Below are 22,551 nucleotides of genomic sequence, written 5' to 3' on the forward strand. Positions count from 1 at the left end.
GTTCTATTAAATATTATACGTAAGAAACCAGTACCTGCTCTCATATGCATAATCACTGTAAGCACTGGTGTGAACCTGAGGTGTACTCCAGCAACCCAAGAGCTGGAATTTGCCCTTTTCTGGTGGTTTATTCATTGGGAAAGTTCCTATCTATGTGCATATAAAATTTTATTATTTTATAAACTTAAATGGAGGTTACTAAGGCATTAGAGCTGGTGGTAAGGACTGATGTCAGAAAAGATTTTATTTGAACCAGTAACCATCTTATCAGATATTCTTCCTTCCTCCTTGAAAGACAAAAGGGGCTGGGCAATTTGGCTTTCTGTTCAAAGATTTCCATTTTCGATGCTCACAAAGCACGGCACCTAGCAATGATCGAAGACACTGTGAGAAGGGCTTCAGGTGAGGTGTTGCCTCCTATCAGCCTCCCAAAAAAGGACAGAGCAACTTCCAAAGCTGAGAGTACTTTTTTTCAGTTGTGAAAATGACGATCATACTTCATCACTGAAAATATCCAGATGCGTGATAACTTATTTGTACAAAAATATTTAACATGCCCTTCTAATAAGTCAAAACAATAAAGTCCCAGATCAAGCAAAAATTAAAAGAAAAAAAAAGTCATGATCTTCTTCAGGCTACTACAGGAGCATATAGTGGACATTCATTTTGTTAACCTATATAATGCTCTTTGTAAAAAACAAAGTGGATATACAAACAGGTTACCAGCTATCTATCAACGGGACTCCCACCATTCCATACTATTAAGAAGTAATTTTAAGCATTTCACAGAGAAAGGAAAAATAAATCATCTGGAGAAAGCTTAAATAAGAACATTTCAAATGAAAACAATGTTGACCATGATGATAAAACTCAAAAAGAAAATTCAAGATTCAACACATGGTGAAAGCATTGATTCAATAATCCCTCATATTTGAAATCCCTTTGCAGAGTGTTTCATGATCATGAACACACAACTGATCAAAAATAAGTTAGATCAGGCCATGATCAGAGTGGGGACACTGGCCCCAGCTGTTCCTTCAAATCCTTCTTGATCAGAGAGGTATATCAAACTATGATCCATGGCCAAGCTTTAGAGAATCCTAAATTGAAACAGTAAGCAAACATTTAAGATTAGTTGCCTTTTCCAAGGGTTCCTAGTTTTCATCAAATTCCCAAAGGCATCCATAATATCCATTACCTTTCCCCAAGGGTTGCTAGGGATGGTGCAAAACCATCAGCCACTTGTTTCATTGAAAGGTCTTTAAACACTTTAACAAACATAAATAGAAATCTCTCAGAAAGAAGAGTTTATATCAAAACAAACAGAACTAGTATCAGGTTTCTCTGACATATCATGAGACTTCTAGAACACAGTATCATCATTTTTTTTTAAGTAAAGCTTCAGTCTACATTTTGTAAAACCTGTTAGGAAAGGCATCAGAGAAATTATGTCAACACATTATTGAACAAATTCAGAAGGAAAAATCATAGTCCGTTTCTCAACCTTAGATAAGGTGCTTTTAGGCATTTGAAATGATTTCTCAAATGTCTGAATGTCTAATGACATTATGTCTTGATCCAGTTAATTAAGTGCTACCTGTTTTCTATTCCAATGTTATTATGTCTTAGGAGTAGAACACTGAAGGACCCACTCTCCTCTCCACAGTGGGGAGGGATGCGATTGAGGGCTTGATTTGGGAATTCCCTGTCTTCTAGACATATACCAACAACCCTCCTTAACATATTTAAGATAATTACATGAAAGGTTACCTGACCAATTCCTTCCCATGGGTGAGATGTCAGAAATCCAGTAGCAGCTGGACTTGTTTGACAAGAGCTCTATTAACCTCTCTCTTTTCCCTAAGGCAGAATTAATTCTGAAACTCTAAATTAAACTCAGAGCCCTTGATGGGCACTGACACAGAAAGACCACATATTTCACTCCCTCTAATGTTTAATTGCCTATCTGATTATATAGCATACATGGTATCTAGCACTGGTGATCAGATAAAGACTTAGACCTGATTTGGACCAACCCTCAGAGATATGCTCAAAGTCCTTCACCCATGGGTGTCAAACTTCCCCAGAGTCCCCTGCTGTCGAAGGCAGAAGCTCCCTGCTGAGCCATCAGCATCAAGTGCAAGACTTTATAAGAAAGACTGCACATGGGGATCACACTGTACAATATGCATTTTGAAAAGCAAAATTTTCAATGGCTGATGAAAACCATCATTCATGTGGAATTTAAGAGGTAAATGCATCCATGTAAGGGCCAGGCAGATGCTATTTTGAATATATACATTGTGGAGAAAATAAAAAATGGGAAGATTATCAGAGTAGAAAACAAACAAGAATTGCCCTCTAAGAGAGAAGTAGGCCAGTGTCCGTGTCATTTGAGTTATATTATTACTAACCCTGAACCTTTTGTTGCACATGACTGAAGTTCTGGAATATTTTAACACTTGCTGCCTTTAAAAAGAAGTCTTTTCACTCTGGTAGGTCACATTACAGACCAGAGACCACAAATTTATTTCAAGTTCAATTTTTTGGTTTTCAAAATCACAAACTTAATTGCAAACACTCCTCCATGACTCCAAAATGGAGATATATGTCACATTGCTAAGAAATCTTTAGTTCCCAACATTATGAGGTAGGAATTTTGTAGTTTAAGCCAGAAAATGGAGACACTGCCCAATTTCAAAAGGGCTGCCTGACAAACGAGGAAGATGTTTTGGTCAGAATACACATGTAGCTCAGCAGATAACACTTCAGAAAGGCAGGCCAAGGCTGAGCTCTCCTTTTCCCAAGAAACTTTCCCTCTTGCTCTCTACCCCCACCTCCTTTGGGGCCTGGGTTGGGGCTGGAGCTCAGACATTTCCCAGACTATGTTCTGCTGCTGGACCCAAGATACAGGCAGGCAGAGAACTGGGACAGACTCAAGTCCCACCACACGTTTAATGAATTACAGTGCTTGGGAGGCATCAGCTTTAAGGAAAGGCAAAGACAGAGATAAAGAAAATGTGCAGAAAGTACATAAAGATAAATGCCTATAAAATCACTGTTGTTTTAATGCATTCCATATTGAGGATATTAAAATGTGAATATTTTTGATGATTTAATGGCACTAGTGTCCAGCTAAGACCTGTTTGTCCAACTAAGACTATGCTATTTTTATGCAAATATTTATAGTAGCTGATCCTGATTTTTCAGTTCCAGTTCTAGGGAGCTGGGTTAGTACAGAAAAATGCCTTCAAAATGTGGAGCCCATCACTTGCTTCCATGAAAGCTAATAAAGATGAGACAGATCTCCTGTGGCCCAGCAGCGATGCCTCTCTGCCAGTTATGTGACTATTTAGTGCTACTGGACTAACTTCTTCCTTCTAGCTCTCTGGTAGATTGGATTGTTTGTTCTCAGTCACTCACCTGTCAGACCTGGGTTCAAATTTCAACTTTCATTCTTATAAACTCTGAAATTTTAGAAAGTTACTTAATCTGTATAAGTCATAGTTTTCTCATCTATAAAATGAAGATAATGATATTTTCTGTGTTGTAAGAATAAATGGTATAAAGTATTGCAGGTCAAGTGCCTAGGAATGTGCCTGATATACATTGTGAGCATAAAATATACATATTATTATTATTATTATTACCTAGGGGATAGATAATATTATTAATATTATCTAGGGAATAGATAATATTACACCTTTCAAAGACTCACAGATTCTCAGAATAGTAAGACTAGGAGTCAGGAAACATACATTACAGTTTTGCCTTTTTCTGACCACAGGACTAATCTCCAGAAGGTAATTCAACCTTACAGGGTCTCAGTTTCCTCACCAATAAAAGAGATGTGATCATAACTTCCCTGTGACTTTACATTAGCTTTTTAAGGAAAGTTTTGGTCCTAATGTACAATTCCAAGGTAGCCATGTAGATACATCTAAAATTAACGGTGATGGGGTGCCTGGGTGGCTCAGTCAGTTAAGCATCTGACTTTGGCTCAGGCCATGATCTTGCAGCTCATGAGTTCAACCCACATAGGGCTCTGTGCTGACAGCTCAGAGCCTGGAACCTGCTTTGGATTCTGTGTCTCCCTCTCTCTCTGCCCCTCCCCTGCTCGCTCTCTCTCTCTCTCTCTCTGTCAAAAATAAATAAACATTAAAAAAAATTAATTAATAATAAATTAAATTAAATTAAATTAAATTAAATTAAAAAGTGTTTTTAGGAACCAATAGACTGAGAGAACATTCCCATATCTTAAAATTAAAATTAAGCCCTTAAGGATTTTAATTTGTATGCTTACGTCAGGAAAAGAAATTCTTGATTTAATCGCTAAATTGGTCACACTATATAAAATTCTGATTATCATCAAACTAATACTAAGATTTTAAGTGAAATACTAATTGACTTGGAATCTGAATACATTAATTTCTATGTCTGAAAATGTTGAAAATTTGAGAATTAACCTATCCATTTAATACATGGCCACTTAACCTTGAGTATTTACTTGTTTTAGCATTCAACTATTCTAATAATAGAACTGTTGCACCAGGACTTGGCACCTGAAAAGTATGATATATTTTAAGAGATTGTTAGACATTCATTTCTAACAAGATTTAAGGTGCACAGCTGGCACGAAGCAGAGGCAAAATTTGAACCCAGGTCTTTTTGTCAGTACAGCCCGTGAGCTTTCCACAAGGCCATAGGGAGCTATTCTGCACATGTCTTGACGTCCTTTCAGGCCTCACAAGTGTCTTGATCAGAGCTGGCAAACATTCACTGATTTATTTAAAATTTGTTGATCTCTTCCATATGGACTGAATCTAGGAAAGACAAATTCTGCCTTATTGCTGAACCAGTAAGAAATCCTCAGAGGTAATGGAGTTACGTAAGATTATTCAGAAATTCTTTCCTTATATAAAATATAGGAAAAAGCATTGATAGAAAGCTTATTTTTAGAGTCTATCCTATACCTAAATACAATATGGATATGATTTATCTGAAAATCTAAATGTTCTGGAATCCTGATACAACCGTCTTTGTTTTTAGACAGAATCTGCTGTCAGGTAGACCTGCCTTAGATCCTATTCAAACATATTTATTTATCAAATGCTATAAGGTCCTCTTACAAGATACATCCCAAGATGAATGTGTTGTGGTGTGCCAAAAGACATCCAAAGGATGCAAGCTCCTTTCCCTTTCTCCTATCTTGAATGAATTTCCAAATATATTCTTCCATATTCTTTGCCTGAAACAAACCTAAACCAAAAATGCTTGTCTTTTATGAGAAAACAGCAACAACAACCACTACTAAGGTTTCAAGTAGTCATAGCCTCAATTTTTCACACACTTTGCTGTCCCAAATGTGAAATCAGGGACATCACTCAAGAAACTTGGCCATTTCTTTCTTAAACACTTAAGAAGTACATAAGCGCTCAAAAGATAAGCCAGTTGGTTTCTTGAATGTCCTAGAGAAACACAGCATCCCTAATAGGCCCCATTGTTCGTTTCCAACTTGAAATAGGAATGCGCATTCCAAATCCCCCACCACCTGCGATGGGCGACTTAAGCCCATGTTCACTCATTGCTGACAATTCATAACATGACTGCAGAACTTACCTCTCAAGTTCTGCAATCTTCTTGTCCTTGTCATTCTTTTCATTCTCCACCTCCTTGAGGATCTCCAGCAACCGGTCAACTTCCGCTTGGGCCTTGCCACACTCATCACGGTAGTAAGATGCCTCTTTATCAAGTTGTTTTATCCGGTCTGCAAACTCAGGGTTCATCCTGGAGTCATCTTCAATATTATGAGCCTTCAACATTATATTTTTAAAGAATGTAGTTAAGACAACAATTTAGAACAATAGGTAGTGCAGTCATCAATGGCCCAGAAATTATCTTTGGAGAAAAAATAATAACCATCAAGAATTATGGGTATACTGTCAGTTAAAAGGCAAAATGGAAAATCCTACATTTCAGCTCCCTTGGAACAATGCTGATTTTAAATTATATTACAGTTTCACAGGGAAGTTTCTTTTATTGTTAATATTTTGTTGCATTAAATGTTACTACTTTTGGGGTATTTTTCCCCCACCAAAAAATGGGGGATGGTTGGGAATAGAGACTGTGACATCTTTATTCCTGATGCTTTGGCAAGCAGAACGAAGACAATTTGACTCCTCACAGTTAAGGAGGTGATTCATACCAACAGCTTCCTTTTCCAGTAGAGAAACTGAGATAAAACAATATTAAATTATTTTTCCAAGAACCAGCAAGGGTATATGTAAAGCCCGGTAACATATAAGAGACTGGTTGACTGTTCATTGAACACTTCATCCCACTGAGAGATTTCAGCAGAAGATGTAGGTTGAAAGACAGGCTTGCAAGTGAAGAAGGGCTTTCCAGCTAACAGTCATACCCATAAATTCTTGTTCTCTTGATGAAATATAACCTTAACCAGGAGGAGGATGAGCTAATTCATGAACAAGCACACAGACAAGAATCTGCAAACACATGCATGGGTGGGTGGCAGCTTCACACACAAGAACATACACAGGCAACAACACAGCAACAACACTGCAGAATAATTTGCAGCCAAAGTATTTGTGGTTTTGTGTGTCTGAAAGTGTGTTATGGCTTTTTTTTTTCCCAAAATAAACTTTTGGCTGAAATATTCTCAGACAGATGGAAAGAACACTGCACTGCAATGTTTTGCCTACCCCTTGTTTCCCATTATTCCTAATTGACTTCTTCAAAGAGTAGGCAGGGAAAAAACAAGTAGTTTAGCAACAGTGCACATTCAACAGAGAAAGTTCTGAGAAGTCATATATGTATGTATCTCCAAAATCCATGTGTGAAATAATACAATGTTAACAATTTATTAGGACTTAAGTTGTTCTGCTGTCTTGCTATGTAGAACAGATGTTCATTGTGTTTTTATAACTTTTTTTTTTAATTTCAGGGAAAAAACAAGGCAAGCAAGCTATAGCTACTGTGGGGTTAAATGAATCATGCATGGTTAGAAAAATTAACACTAATACTGCTATTACAAGGTTGACAGTTTTTTGCAATGATTTAGTTGAAATAAATTAAAAAAATTAGTATAAAAAGAAATTTCTTATTTATGACAAAATCATTTTTAGAATAATATTCTTGCATGTAACATATTATTTAAGCATGAGGATAGGAAAAAATAATTTGCTTTCATGTTCTTTAATCTAAGATTTCCTTACTCAACACATAAACTCAACTATGCAAAAGAACTTGGAAAAATTTATCAGTTCAACATACTAGGATCAGGTACTGGTTTATTCCCTTTTACCAATACTTCTCAGAAAACATTTATTTTTGTTTACTTAGTATATGCATTAGGTTTTATTCTAATAGATTACTGAGCTTTTTCAGTATAATTTAAATAATCTGAAAGAGAATCCTGAGCTAATATGCCTTTAGAAGTTTATTCACCTAACAATTTTATTTTAAATTGAAGTAATGAATATTTAAATTTGTTAATCTCCACTTTTAAAATACAGAGTAGACACTCTATTTTAAAAGAAAATAACTATTCCATATACCTACTTCTATTTGTAATAACAATCAACTCATTTCTCTTGTATCAGAAAAGCACTTAAAATATAAAATTTTAAAAACTGCTAAGAAAAAGAAAACAAAATATTCATGTTAATTCTCTTCCACTTTTATGCTATGTTACCATTATTTTATGGCAGCTAGAAAGCTTCTCATGACATTTTTCTCAAACTACCCAACCAATAATATTAAGATCTTTAAAAAAAGGACTCATGAACTGAGTAATAAGAAGCTAGAACATAAGAAATTTAAATAGGTTTTGATTGTGTGTTTCTGATTTAAGATTCCCTCTTGACTCTAATTTAAAGATTCGCAAAGAGCTAGCAGTTCAGTTAGCCACTGTGCTTTATTTTGGTTGTTTTTATTCTTATGATTATTATTATCATTACTTTTAATAAATGGGTACAGGATTACTAGTTGCAAGACCTAGATTCTAAATTTAGCCCTGTGTCTTATGACTACTATGGACAAAGGGGTTAGCCTCTCCAAGGACAGCAAAAACTACCAAATAACAAACATAGGGAAGGTATTATTCATTTGTATTCTTATTATGAGTATTACTTTATGATATGCATCCCATTGGTACGGCTTGTTATACAGCTAAGTTCATGGGTTTATTTAGTTTTTCTTCCAGATACTACATACACCTTAGAGAAGCCTCCTGCTAGGCTTACAGAAAAAGCAGTCTGCTGGTGGATGGGTATCTGAACACATTCCTTCTTTTAGCTCTGTGAAGAGAAGATAATCTAAGGCCAGCTTTCGACACCAGGTGAAATTAGGTGAGTTGGTATTCTTTTCAACCCAACAAATGAATACTGTTAAAGGATTCATGGGACGTTTCAAAGTACAGAAAGCATAGCAAAAGACATACCTCAATCTAGGCCACTGTTGGCCTCAAGTGATACTAAAATTAGATCATGTTATTAAAAGAGATCATAGTCAAGTTTACAGTTAGCCTGGTATCTGTTAGATAATACTTGTGGGTGCCAGTAACTCTTCTTTTTAAAAGGAATGGGCAACTGCAAGAATACCTTTGAGTTAAATACATTTCCGTATCAATGATACGTGCCAGGATTTTTGGAAGGGTAATTAAATAAAGGTGTAAATAGATACCCTATAAAAAATTTTTGTAAGTCAATAGAAAGCATTAAGAAAGAGTTGTATAGAGATGGGCAAGTAACAATTGCTTCTGGGTCATCATTAGTGTCCATGAAAAGATTCAAGGGATGAGTTTCACATGACTGACAGCTGGTAAGCCCCCTATCCAACCTGAGTAGTGGAGGCAAAAGTCTCCACAGAATTCATAAAAGATATTGTAGGTAGCCACCTCCATTCGGCTTGAATCATAACTTTTCAGAGGATGGGCTAAAATTGTTAACCTGAAATTGTTACATGAGTGTGTTATATTGTGATCTATGGACTTGAGGGTTATACTACATATACTAAAGAAATACAGGAGGAGATTGAGCTTATAAAGCTATGCTTCCATCCAAGTTATAAGGCCAGAGCCTCCTCTAAAAATGAAGTGAAGGAAGCACTTTATTTGCATTTAGCAATACTCTTGCCTTTTCAAATTATAACATGGGTTCTTTAACCTAGAATGGCTGATTACTTCAGACACTGAAGACAAAAATAATAAATTTATTTGAGTAATGATTGTCTGAACAAATTCCTAGCATGGCATTCTGGCCCATTCAAGGTTTAAAGTAAAAATACACAGTAATTCTTTCTCCTTATGGATGCGTTGATTTCAAATTAGCCCCCCCTAAAGGTCAAGAAGTGATTGCCCATTGCATTCTACTAAGGCACATCAACTTTGTCCCCTATCTGTATTAGTGGGGAATCTAGCTCTTGAAAATACAGATTGGTGGGGATTTAATGGTTTTAGAAGTTACTTATTATCATAGATATAGGGAAGAACATCATCACTTTCAAAGATATTCACCAGTCATTAAAACCAAAAAAATATCAATAAGCATTCTTTTTTTAATGTAGAGATTTAATTTTGCTGATTAAAACCAGTTGGTTTAAAGGCAAATCTAGATATCTGGTTCTGCCTCAAAATATTTCTGGTAACTTTGACAGCAACTCTCAAGCATCTCAGAAACACAGAAATTGGGGAAAGAATATTTCAGAAATGTCTGTATTACATATTAGATCAGTAAGTTTTGAGGATCCCCCAATTATGTTTCCTATATTTCCACATGTAAGGAAATTTCCCCACAAGTGGGAAAAATCAAAACAAACTTGGGAGCTTCAATGATGTGGGCAAGCCTTGGAATTTTGATGTAAACTGACTTTGAAAGCCTGATTCAAGCACAAAAGAGAAATCTGGTCATGACTTAGGACAAGTAGTACATAACAATACCTAGTGGCTATTTTAATTATAGAATTTAGAACTATTTTAGGAAATAAGGCAAAGTTTCAAGTTAATGTTATATTTAAATTAAAGAGCAAAAAGTGGCTTAAGGCAAACCGGAGAGTGATATCATCAATATGAAAAATCGCAAGTTTATTACTACTTCTCTTATAAAGGTTAGACATTGATTATATTCAGTAAAACTCCAGTTCATCATTCTAAGTGCTTAAAAGGAAAACATTAACTTTGGCCCAGAAACCTGCTGTCAAAATTGGGCAGGGAATATTCAATTATAATATTATATAGCATTCTGTCTTTGAAATAGGGCCTAACAATTTTTAAAAAATTATTTCTTTCAAAATAAACAAATGATTAGTCGTGATCCTAAAGTATAAGCAGAACACTAACTAATGAGTCTGATAGTTTTTCTTCCCTGATGCTTATGAGTTTTAGCAATAATTTGCTAAATTTATGCACAGTGAAAATATGATTCCTGATTGCAGCACTTTGGGGGTTTGGTGTCTGTTAACAGCACTTTAAAATTCCTTTCCTATCTGAACAGCAGAACAGTGTATATAAACTACTTTAAACATTACATTTGATTTCAATATTCTAAAAAAAGTTCCATTCTTCACATCTTTATGAACAAAATATTACGTTTTTAAAAACAATTTTTTAAGTTTATTTTTGAAAGAGAGAGACAGAGTGTGAGGGGGAGAGGGGCAGAGAAGAAGGGAGACAGAATCTGAAGCAGGCTCTAAACTCTGAGCTGTCAGTGCAGAGCCCGACATGGAGCTTGAACTCACGGACCCTGAGATCATGACCTAAGCCGAAGTTGGTCGCTTAACCAACTGAGCTTCCCAGGTGCCCATTTTTTAAAAATATCACTTTTTAAAATAAAGTTTGTATCATTAAAGAACTAGAACATATTATAAAATTTACATTTTATTTAAATCCAATTAATACAAAATATAAAAGCTGAGCCTCAATACTTTATTAAAAATCTAACAATGATATGTCTTTGAATCTTATACTACTTATTTCTAAAGGAAATTCTTCTTTTATAATTCTAGCTAAATACATCTGAAATACTCACAATTTTCATTTTATAACAACTATTCTAAAATCTAACATTTTTCACAGACGGAACACATAGGCTATTTATAAATAAATAAATAAATGTTCAAAATAATTTTTCTTATGTCACACATATACAAATAAAAAGAATTGTCTGTATGCTTAACACTTTTTAAGACCATTCAAACAAAAATACAATTATAATGTAATCCCTTCTAACTATGAAATGTCCTAAAATTAGCAAAATAGAGAACTGAAGTTCTCTGGATGTTCTTAAATAAAACATGTGACCTCAAATCTTCAGTGTTATTGCACATATTACTTGAGTTCTTTAGACACTGAAAGCCTAGAGCAAGTATGAGGTGTGTGCGTTTGTGTGGGTGCATGTGTTAGTACATGCTGTGTGCATGCCATGAATTGTCTCTTAAATAGTTGTAGTTTTCCATTGTGTTGGGGGACTAGTCTATGAGTGAATCAAATAATTTTCATAAATAGGCAAAAAAATTGCAAAAATAAACCACTGTACCTAAAAATGACTGTGAAAGCATTTATAATTCAGTCCACCATGTTCTTGGGATTGCACAGTCCTATAAATCAAGAAGACCTAACTGAACATTAACAAGATTTTTTTCTCTCTCTAGACTGGAAAAATGCTTGGTCTTTTTCTTGTAAACCAGTGCATAAAATGTGAGCCCTGCAAAAGATGCGTTTGCAGAAGAGATAGGATTTCAGTGGATAGTGACCAGGCAAGGGGAAAAATTCACAGGTGTGGAGGTACATCAGAGGGGTCTCAAGTGGGCCCTGGCCAGTCACAAAGTTGCCCCCAGGGCCTCCAAATCAGTCATTTGCCTTGCAGCAACAAGGATATTATACAATGCACTAAGTTGAGGACCCAGAAGCTCTAAAGTTTTATTAAAAATTTATGAGACCTCTGGATACCATCTCTGGGCATAATAACTACTAGAGTTACAGCAAAGAAGGTATTTGAGACTGATGAAAAAAAAAACATATTATTTGCTGGAGCTAAGAACTAAGGGAAGAAAAAGAATTCAACTGAAGATAGCCTGCACAGTGTTTATAATGACAAGACAAAACTCCTCCGGGAGTAAAGACTGATAGTTAAGTTGCAGAAAGGTTATTATTATAATAATAAGGATACAAAGATAAAATTTTAGATTCCTACGAAATGGCATTACAGCATCACTTAGTATTACATGGGTGACTAAAGTAAAAGTTAAAAAGAGTTTCAAAAGTAGGTTTACTTCTACTCTAGGAGAAAATGTTCCCAGGAAGACTTTAAAGCTAAATCTTTATTTATTCTGATTTAGTTTAGATTAATGGGCATAGAACTGACTATAAGATGATCTTATTTAACAAAAATAATTAAGTTATAATTCACCAAAATGTATAGGGAGGCCTGATTCAAAATAAACATACAATAATAAAAGAAATTTCCTAGGTATCAATAACTGGTTAGAAAATAAAAGGAATAATACAGCATTCCCCCAAAATTCACCTAACATAAATTTTTAGTAACTTAACAATTATATATATAGTACTGCTTAGGATCTTTAAAAGGAACTATCACAAGCCTATAATAGAAAAATGTCAAACCTTTACTGTAAAAGATCTCTGAAATAAACAAAAGTTGTATCAACTTCATGAACTGGAAGAAATAATATTGGAAAGATATCATTCTAAAATTATTTTATAGGTTGAGTATAATTCAAATTAAAATTAACAAATTAGTTGACAAGGGTAATCCTGAAATTTACTTGGAATAATAGAAAATTAAAGGTTAATAATACTAAAACAAACCAAAATGAAAAGTAGAAACAAACTAGGGTGGAATTTATTTCACTAGATATTTTGAAAATACTATAAAGCAACAATAATTAAAATTGTGACTCAACAAGCAACAGACATTGATAAAACCAAATGGAAGCTCAGAAACTAAGACATTCATCCAAATGAGACATACAATGAACAGTATCAAGATCAGTGGACAAAGAATTATTTGATAAATGGTACTGGGATAATTAGATAATCATTCAAATCATTTAAAAAATATATACATGAAAACTTCACCTTTCAAAATGAATCAAAATAAACTAAAGGGGTTAAATTGATGTGAAAGGTAACATTAAAAAAATTTTAAATGTAGGTATCTATTCTTGAAATCCAATAATGACTTCTAAGCATAAAGGAAATGAGAAAATCATACAGGGAAACACAAGCCAAGAAACCTAAAAATAGTTTTACTTATTTAAAAAATACTTCAATGAAATTTTATCACAAATCTGGCAAAGATTCTATATAAAGCAAAGAATGACTCATACAAACCAATGAATGAAATGATAAGCTCAAAAACAAGTGCTTATGTGACTTAAACAATTAAGAGAAGAAAAATACCAACAGCTAATAAAGTTATTAAAAACCTCAACCACTCTAGTAATAAAAGAAAATAAATTTAAAATAAGAAAAAAATTCCATCTACACATTTGTCCAAGTTATGTAAAATAGCAGTTTTCCGTGTTGGTTGGGTGTGGCAGAAAGGCTGCCTTCATTGTGTTGGAAGTGTCAATGCTAGAATTTCTCTAAAATGCATCTTAGCAAGAACTATCGGGACCTTTCAAAAGTCATTTACCAGGAACTTATTCCACGAAAAACAGAAATGTCTGGAAATTAATATGGAAAGATGTTTTTCAGAGCATTATATAATGGCAAAAAAAAAAAAAAAAAAAGGAGGAAAGGGATGAGCAACATTTGGGGAATGAGTAAATACAGTGAAATATCACATAATCCCTAAGACAGTGTTTTGGAATAACAGTTACTAGAGAAAATGCTGATGAAATGTTATAAAAACAGGATCTACAACTCAATAAACACTGACACAATTTGGTGAAAAGAAATAAGAGTATTAAATAAGAATAAAAGAGAAGAAAGGAGACAGGAAAGTAAAAAAGGAAGTAGGGGGAAGAAGGGAGAAAGGAAAGAAAGAAGAAAAGACAAAGGGAGAAAGGAAAGGACAAGAATAACAAAAAGATGTCTGGGTAGGGAACCACACAGATGTTCCTAGTGATTATCTTTGTGTTGTAAGACATCCTGTTATTTTTATTTTCTCCAATAATTCTATACTTTTGTAAATTCTCCACTGTGACCATATGTTATTTTTATAACCAGGAAAACATGATTATTTTTTAAAAGACTCTTAAGGATAGAAAATCTATCATGCTGTATCCCTATCAGTTCCAAAAAGAACTGGACCCTGAGAATATCTGCAGACAGGGAGAGTTAAAATAATGAGAGGTTGGCTATACGTCCAGGATGCCAAACCAATGGGTTAGCTTCATTAATTTGAGGAGTAAAGTTTGTTTTTGCTTCCTGGAGACCCACCACTGTGGTTGAAATGAAGGCAAAGTCCAATAAATGCCATATTGTCAAAATTTCTGGAAATGATCTAAAGGTTAACAGAGGTATTTCTTTGGTCCTACCTATCCTGACAGGGATGCTGAAATCCTATTGTGGTCCTGATAAATCTTTGCTGCTACAGGAAAAAATGTCCTGCACACGCCCAAAATGTGACATACTTTGGTTTTCTTCCTGTCTTTAGTAAATGTGAAACAATTTCAGTGGGATTACTTTACATCTTTTAAAAATGATCTAATGAAAATACTTATTTTTCCCAGGGTCAATTTTCAAGCTTAAAGATATTCCAAACTTTGTCCTTCTTCACCTACCCATTGTTTTGAGCCTGCTTACTAACATTCCCATTCAAATGTTAAGGGAAAGGAAATCTGGAGTATTTTTCCTGGTCTACTAAAAATCGCATTTGGGGAAAGAGGTTAATAAAGATACACCAACTGAAATTGAGAAATTGTTTGCGAAAACAAAATTTGTTTTAAAGTTTGGAGAGTGGAGGTTGAATCTAATTAAATACACCCAAGCATCTTGTATATCATGCTGGTTGTAACCTGGAATAGCAGCTTAACAAAAAGTTGTTGGCTGAATTGTTTCTTTTATCTATGCTATTCTTCCCATGATGTGCATTCATAAATAGGAGGTAATTAGAATGCATTATAGCACAGATCACATCTACCAACTGACAAATTCTGGTCACCTTTAGGTAATATTTCACCCAGTAAGCCAGTTGGGTTGACAAAACAAAAAGGTCTTTCTTCTTTAATAAGTTAAAGAAAACAAATAAACTGCTTCATATAAATGCACACCTGTCATTAGGATAAAAAAAATCAGTGGTGGCATCTGGGCTAGCCATTTTACATATATTTTTACTAGTTACCTGTTTTGTGTACCATTAAGCTATAATCAGAATTGTTACTATCTGTTATTAGGAGGCTATATTTTAGTTTGTCCTCGGCCAAATGACATGTTTTTAACTGTTACAAAACCCACAATAATGTTCAGCATTTACCAATTCCAAAGAGCATAGCCCTATTTTTAAATCTAAACCTATTTTAACTTCTATCATTTGAATATAATTTACATCGAGCTGCTTGCTACTTTATGAAATGCTATCCCATTTCACATAGGTAACTCTGAGTTAGAAGAATCTAAGAAAGAATTCCCTGAGCCCAGATCTGCAGCTGACCTCAGCTTTTCTATAAAGTTTAGAAGGATGTGATAGCAGAGCTGGCAATATTTTCTTGAGTTCTTAATTTTTAAATTTCACATTCAAAAGAAATGGCAGTGGCCTTTGCACAGATCATTTCTTTTGACAAAACGGAAATGGGAAGAGACTCATAACTATTTTTAAAACCTCCCCAGTATGGTACACCGTGACATGTGATCAATGGATCCTCATGCTTTGATATGTTACAGCGGGAACTTTCAGAAATGACTTACTGGGTTGTACATCTGATTGAACAACTGCTCAGCTTGCTACATTGCAAAGTTGGGGAGGCATTGAAGCACAGACAGGGAAAGAAGGAAAGATCCAGAAAAACAGCATTAGCTCAACAAATCCAGTGCATTTGCACAGACAAACTGGTCGTTAAAAAAGAAGAAATTTCAGTTTCTAAACATTCCACGGTGAAAGTGAGAGGCTCTAGGGAAATAAAAATGTTGACTTTGGCTCCTAAAAAAGAATAGCTGGAATAAGAAATTTAAGGTTTGTGTTACTTTCCCTTTCTCAAGTTAAATAACCCATGAAATAAAGAAAGCTGTCCACTTTTGATGATACATGAAGTGCTGGCCTCTAGCAATGAATCAGAAGAAGTACTTTTGGCCAAGCCTGCAATTTATTACCTGAACTTCAAAGATGGTAATAATAAAAGATTAATTAAATCTTATCATTGAATTTATAGCTCTTTTTTTTTTTATATTAACACAAGCCTGAAGTTTCTATTCAGTCTAACTTTAGGAAAATATAGATCAGCAAACAGCAGGTTAGCAATAGCAAATATCAGTAAGCAAGACATTACAGGATTAACAGTAAATGGGAGAAGAAAAAATTAAGTCATCAGGAAGAATAAAGGGAACCAAAATACAGTATTATCCATTTCCCATTACCAACTTGTACTGTTAGTTCATAATTAACAAAAAATATAATTTTTAGTGACTATCCTATTATGTTCCAAGTGCTTCAGAATTTGTAATGCTCTCCAGTCTTTTTTGTGTAGAAGATTTAAATTTTGGTGGATTTAAATGTACTGAATATTATTTTAAATATCACTCCCTGGTTCTATTTCTTAAATACCTGCATCATTAACCTGGGGCTCAATGTCAAGGTGTAGAAGATGAAATATTGTAAGAAATTTCACTTTGCTTTACACTGAGACATGTATGTACCTTTAAAGAGCCTGAATTTTTTATTTGTTCAACTTTGATGAAGGAAATGATAATCTTGCCCTGGTTAAAAAAACACCCACTCTCCTCAAAGATGATATTAATTGGAAAATTACCAAATACCACAAATTATAATGTTTTGAATCATTCTTAATTGATTTCTAGACATACAAGGTAAACTTACTTCTACATATTGAACACCATATATTCTTGAAAGACAAAACTACCCACTTGTCACTAATCAGGTTCTTCTCAACCCCTGGGTGTCTATTTAAGATTAATGAACACACTAATTTGTAAAGCATGCTCATAACTAGTTTGTATGTTATGTGGTTAATACCATCTTATCAGCCTCACAAATATCAGTAAAACTTTCCTCACACATGAATATCTGATGTGTGAATATCTGTTTTTAAGAGGTGAGATGCAATGTGTAAGGACTAATTTCTTTTCTGCCTATAACCATTTTTCATCATGAAGGATTTGGAGACTTAAATTAACAGTACAGTAAAGGATTAAAAGTAACTATGCATGTGAATGTTCTCCATAAACTTTTATGTAAAAACTCACCTTACCAATGTCAAGAATTGTTCATAAGACCAAAATAAATTTAAATCACAATTTGGATGCCACTGTAATTGGCAGACAAGGTTTCTGTTCAGCTAAACACATCTACAACGTTGTGTACATTTTATGGCAAAAATACCTGGACGCTCACAAATCTTGAGCAAAATTCCATTGGGAATTCATGGTTTATTTATGACATAATAAAACTATTATGTTTTCAGCTTTCATTTAGTAACCCTTTATATTTTATTCACAAGTCACATACCCTTTTATTTAAAAGGAGGCCCAGACACTCCTTAAGCTTTTATAGCTGCTTATTTTTCCATGAGTAAATGATGTGTTTATATGTATATTCACATACTGTTGGCTTATATTTTCAAATATTTCACGTAGATCTCAATTCTTTTTAAGGTGATGGGCACTTGAGGTTTTTATGGAACTATTTATTAGCAGAAATTAAAGACTACTAGGAAAAGTATTTTAAACTTTTGAATTTAGTTAATGCTAGAGAGCCAAGAATAACAAAATAGCATCTGCAGGTTAGGTATGAAAATATTTAAATTATAATTACTTTATTTAATCTCACTGTACTATGCATTTAGGAGATAGTATAAGCAAACATTATTTATACCCTTAGAAATAAGTTATCTTTTCATAAATTAAATAGGTCCTTTACAGCAAGACAACCATATTTGTTACTTTAATCCTGGTGATGTGACAGAAGGTTAAAATATTGTCAGGAATAATGCTAAAATGTTTATAGGATTTGCTATATGAACTTCAGCACACCATGTCTACCTGAGAGTTTAAGAAAACCACATGCTGTGAGTGATACTTTGGGCAAATCAGAGCTACCTTGAAGGAAACTAAATTGAAATGCTTAAATAGATGTTCTCTTATTAAACTAGTCAAGTCACATACAAGAAAACTGTATCATTATGTGAACCTCTTCCTTCTTAATTACTAGAGGGTTTTAAATTCCACAGGTGATTTACACTAAAAGGGAGCATGTCGAGTATGTATCTGCAGAATTAATATGTGCAGTGGCCTCATCTCCATAAAGGCTACAAAGAGTTCATGAGGTGTCTTTCATGGCCAGGTCTAATTGAGGTCCTCCTTCTTCAAGACTCAGCACAATGCAACTGAGGTAAGCTAATGCAAAGCAACTTAATGAAGTTCTCTCTCAGTATCTTAAAGCCTGCCTTGTGATCACAAAACTGTTCATTAAATTAAAAGTACCTTTCATGGGCTCATTTCTTGATACGTACATGCATGTATAACATATTACAGCACACATTCATTATATGTGTCAAGAATGTATTATCATACACCCAATGCATAAATAGACAACTCAATTGCTACTTAAGCACCCTCAAATGGGCAAATTAAATTCTTATATTTATTGTTCAAGATGGCTGCTTAACTAGATACTACTTGAAAAAAAGTGAGATGCTGAGTGGATTGGAAAGCAGATTATGCAATACAGAGATTTTCTTGCTGTTTTGCTATAGAGGGATTTGATCTCCATATTTATCTTTAGAAAGGAGACTTTACTAGTGTGAAATTTCTCAGGACAATTTCCTAAAATTCCATGGTACACTGAACATTTCAGTTATGTATTGTAGCGCACAAAATAGTATATTAAATTTTTATATATTCAGAATAATTTCTCCACAGATATATGATGCTTTAGCATCCTTATCATCCACATCATATATTTTCATAACTTTATCAAATGAATCCCCATTCCAGTGTGCTATACATTATATATAATCAAACGTTATTATATGCTTTGATTATTTAGATTCTTATCACCTCTTCTGAATAAGTGTATAAGCTGTCAAAGGGAAACAAAATGCTTAAACTCATAAAGTTATGAGTTTTATGTGGACAATGAGTGCAGACGTACCAAACAACACAGGGAAAAAGTCAAAGGAACAATGCATGACTGGAAATGTACTCCACAAAAATGTCCAGTTCAGAGAAAACATGTTAATGCTGCAATGTAAAGATGCTGTTTTCTTTTCCAAAGTCTTCTACATTCAACAAGCTTTCTAAGACATTAAGGTCATTTTTGGTTAAGTATAAAGAGTCATCCCACAGACAGTCTAGAGATTTTGACTATTTGGGCAGACTTTTAGAAATTTATATTGTCAGGTAAACTTTTACAAAGTTCTAATACAATAATTGGCCTACTTCTGAAAGTAGTAAAAGTTTATCAATATAAATGGAGCCCCTGGATTCTTTGATTTGTTACAAACATTTCCATTTATCTTTTTTAAAGTTGAGATTTCCCCAGTGAGTAACAGCTTGTTTTTATAATATTTTTTTACTTCCATTACTATTTTCATCTATTTTTCAAGTTTTTTTCAGACAGGAAACCTAAGATATTTTTTTTTTAGGTTCACTAACCAATTTGATGCAGACTTCTTAAGCTAAGAGTGCCTAATTCTCTTATCAGCAGACAGCAAAAGATAAGGGGTTTGTTTCTTTGCAAAATATCTCTTCCTTTTCCATTTTATATATTCATTGTAAAATGAGCATTTATTTTCTTGGACTTCACTTACCTTTTTTAACTGTGCTTCCAATTTGCTACATTCTTCTTTCTTTTGTTCAATGGCTATTTCCAGAGATTTTAATTTGGAGTCTCTTTTCAGTCCTGCTGAGGCTAATGAAGATGCATGTTCCTTGAGGTCAATTAAACTAGACTGAAAGGAAAGAACACTAGTGAGTAAAACACTACAATTTCTACTAGTCTTCAATTTGAATACATTGATTCTATGCATAGCAATAAAGTGTGCATTAGACAGAAAGGGTAAATATAGTCTTACTAAGGTAACAATAGCTGGCTCTGGCCAGGAAATTAAAATTGGCCAGCTTACAGAACTGAGCAGGATCTAACTGCAATAGAATCAAATGTGACCAAATGGTGTGGTCAGTAAATGCATGTTTCACATCTCAAAGTCATGCTAATGATGTAAGTCCCAAGGTGGTCTTTACATGTCATGGCAAAACAGACACCCTGAACCTTCCATTTACATTTATTGCTGTCAAATCGTGCAGACGCTAAGACAAATATGAACGAAAATACTGATTTTAATGCCTTTCCCTCCCAAAGGACAAATCAAATATAAAAGAAGCATCCTGTTTTTATCAAATTCCATTTCTTTAACAGAAAAATAACCAATGGTTTTTAAAATATCTTCTGTAGAATCACAGATAGAATTATTTTAAAATTTAGAGCAGACTTTATGTCCCAAGCCTTTAAAAATCCAAATTCAACAGATATAATGAAACCCCAACTCAGACATGGCTTTACCTAAGTTGTTCCACTCATCAGTCATGCCCAAAAACCAAGAGCTCTCCTAGACAGTCTGAGTTCTAAAAAGTAAGGAAGTAAATACTTGCATATATCATGGAACATAATTCTGCTGAGCTACAAAGGCATATCTATCACCAAACATGAAACACAGTTAGCAAAATCTAACTATGTGACTAAAATATTTAGGTTTTACCCAAAATCAGGCCTTGTGTGTTTCCATTTTGGCCATTTGCAGCACCTAGAAAGACACTAAGCACACAGGGGCCATTTAGTAAATGATGTTACCTAAAATTTGTGTCAGAGCTGCTTCCAGGACCTTGGAATAACCTTGTTAATAAAGACACCACCTCCATCACTCAGTAAACAACCTAACTCCTAACAACCCTCTGAAGGACAGGTTAGTCACTCTCATTTTTCAGTCAAGAAACTCAGGCTCACATGAACTGAGCACCTTCTCTGAGGTTTGTGCTCTATTAAAGGAAGATACGGGTCCCAAACCCAGAATTCTGACTCCAATTTCAATGCTCTTTATCATACCACTCCCACAGAAATAATAAAGGACTTTGCAAGCCAGGCATTTTGCCATGGTGAAGGTGATTATCACCTTAACTAAATTATAAGCTGACAACAATTATATGTTGTTTTTCTTTATACACTTTAAATTTCCAGGTCTGATACCTTTATGTATCAACTTGGCTAGGCTATAGTCCCCAGCTATTCAATCAAACACTAATCTAGGTGTTGCTATGGAGGTACTTTATAGATGGGAGTACCACCTACCATCAGTTGACTTTAAGTAAAGGATATTATTTTCCAAATCTGGGTGAGCCTGATCCTACCAGTTGAAAGGCCTTAAGAGCAGGACTGAGATTTCCCTGAGAAGGAAGAAATCCACCTGTGGACTGTTGTACCAATTCCTGTCTGGAGTGTTTCCAGCCTGCCCTTTCTGATGGCCTGCCCTATGAATTTCAGACTTGCCCCCATAACTATATAAGCCAATTTCTTGCAATAAATTTCTTAATGTGGTTAAATTTCTTAATGCAGTTCTGTTTTTCTGGTGGAACCTTGACTGACACACCCATCCCAGTGGCAGGCACATTACTATACAGGAACAATAAATGTTTGCTGAAATGCCTGTCTGAAATCATATAATGTAGGCATTGTTTACAAAATTATTTTCATTTAAAGCTATGCTCCACCATGTCGTCAAGAGCTCTTTATACAAACACACACACACACACACACACACACACACACACACTGACTTCAAGGTGCAAACCCATTAATAACACTTATAATCAGTTATTCAAATTGCAAATGAGGTCAAAGCTTCTGTGCCTTCTGACACATACCAACTACATTCATTACAGATCCCCCAAGTTAGATTTAGCACTGAAATAGTAGGAATAGTAGGATTTATACTCTTTATTTTTGTATCAAAGAAATAATCTCCTCTGTAAAATAAAACAAAAACAAAACAACCTAGTGTGCTTATTTTAGGGAAAATGAATTTTGTTTCTATTACTTATCAATTCTTCCCCTCTTGGATTACTCATTGAGACAGTACTTTAATTTGTATAGAATTATCAAAACCCAAGGGATGAGGTAACAATGTGGGGCTGAAAAATGGACAAGTAGGCAGTGATACAGTACAATAAGGTGAAAGGATCTGTAACAGCCAAAAGGAGATGGACATTTCCTGTGGACAAAAATAAGTATGGAGGGGCCAATTGTGGACAATGGCACATATCTCAGAGTTTTGGAGATTGGACAAAATACCATGCATTACTGCTCCTCAAACTTTTCCATCAAAGTATCCCTAAGTAAACTAAAG

General features: G+C 34.4%; 1 protein-coding gene across 16 annotated transcripts in view; it reads right to left on the reverse strand.

Annotated features, from left to right (window-relative positions):
* Positions 1-22,551, reverse strand: part of ERC2 (ELKS/RAB6-interacting/CAST family member 2) — a 926,312-nt gene that overhangs the window by 462,337 nt on the left and 441,424 nt on the right. For 10 of the 16 annotated variants that reach the window (XR_008420534.1, XR_008420536.1, XR_008420537.1 and 7 more), the window contains 3 exons: positions 19,963-20,103; positions 15,887-15,922; positions 5,628-5,813 (listed from right to left, as the gene is read on the reverse strand). Coding sequence is in view for 12 of the 16 variants with exons in the window: in XM_053898030.1 (XP_053754005.1) it covers positions 5,628-5,813; positions 15,887-15,922; positions 19,963-20,103 (363 nt within the window). In the remaining 4 variants the exon portion in view is untranslated. Of the gene's footprint in view, positions 1-5,619; positions 5,814-15,886; positions 15,923-19,962; positions 20,104-22,551 lie in introns of all 16 variants that reach the window. The other 6 variants (XM_019470031.2, XM_053898032.1, XM_019470033.2 and 3 more) reach the window with 3 other exon arrangements.

This window comes from Panthera pardus, unplaced genomic scaffold (assembly GCF_024362965.1).
Source record: "Panthera pardus isolate Hobbes unplaced genomic scaffold, ASM2436296v1 HiC_scaffold_8, whole genome shotgun sequence".
Lineage (NCBI taxonomy): Eukaryota > Metazoa > Chordata > Mammalia > Carnivora > Felidae > Panthera > Panthera pardus.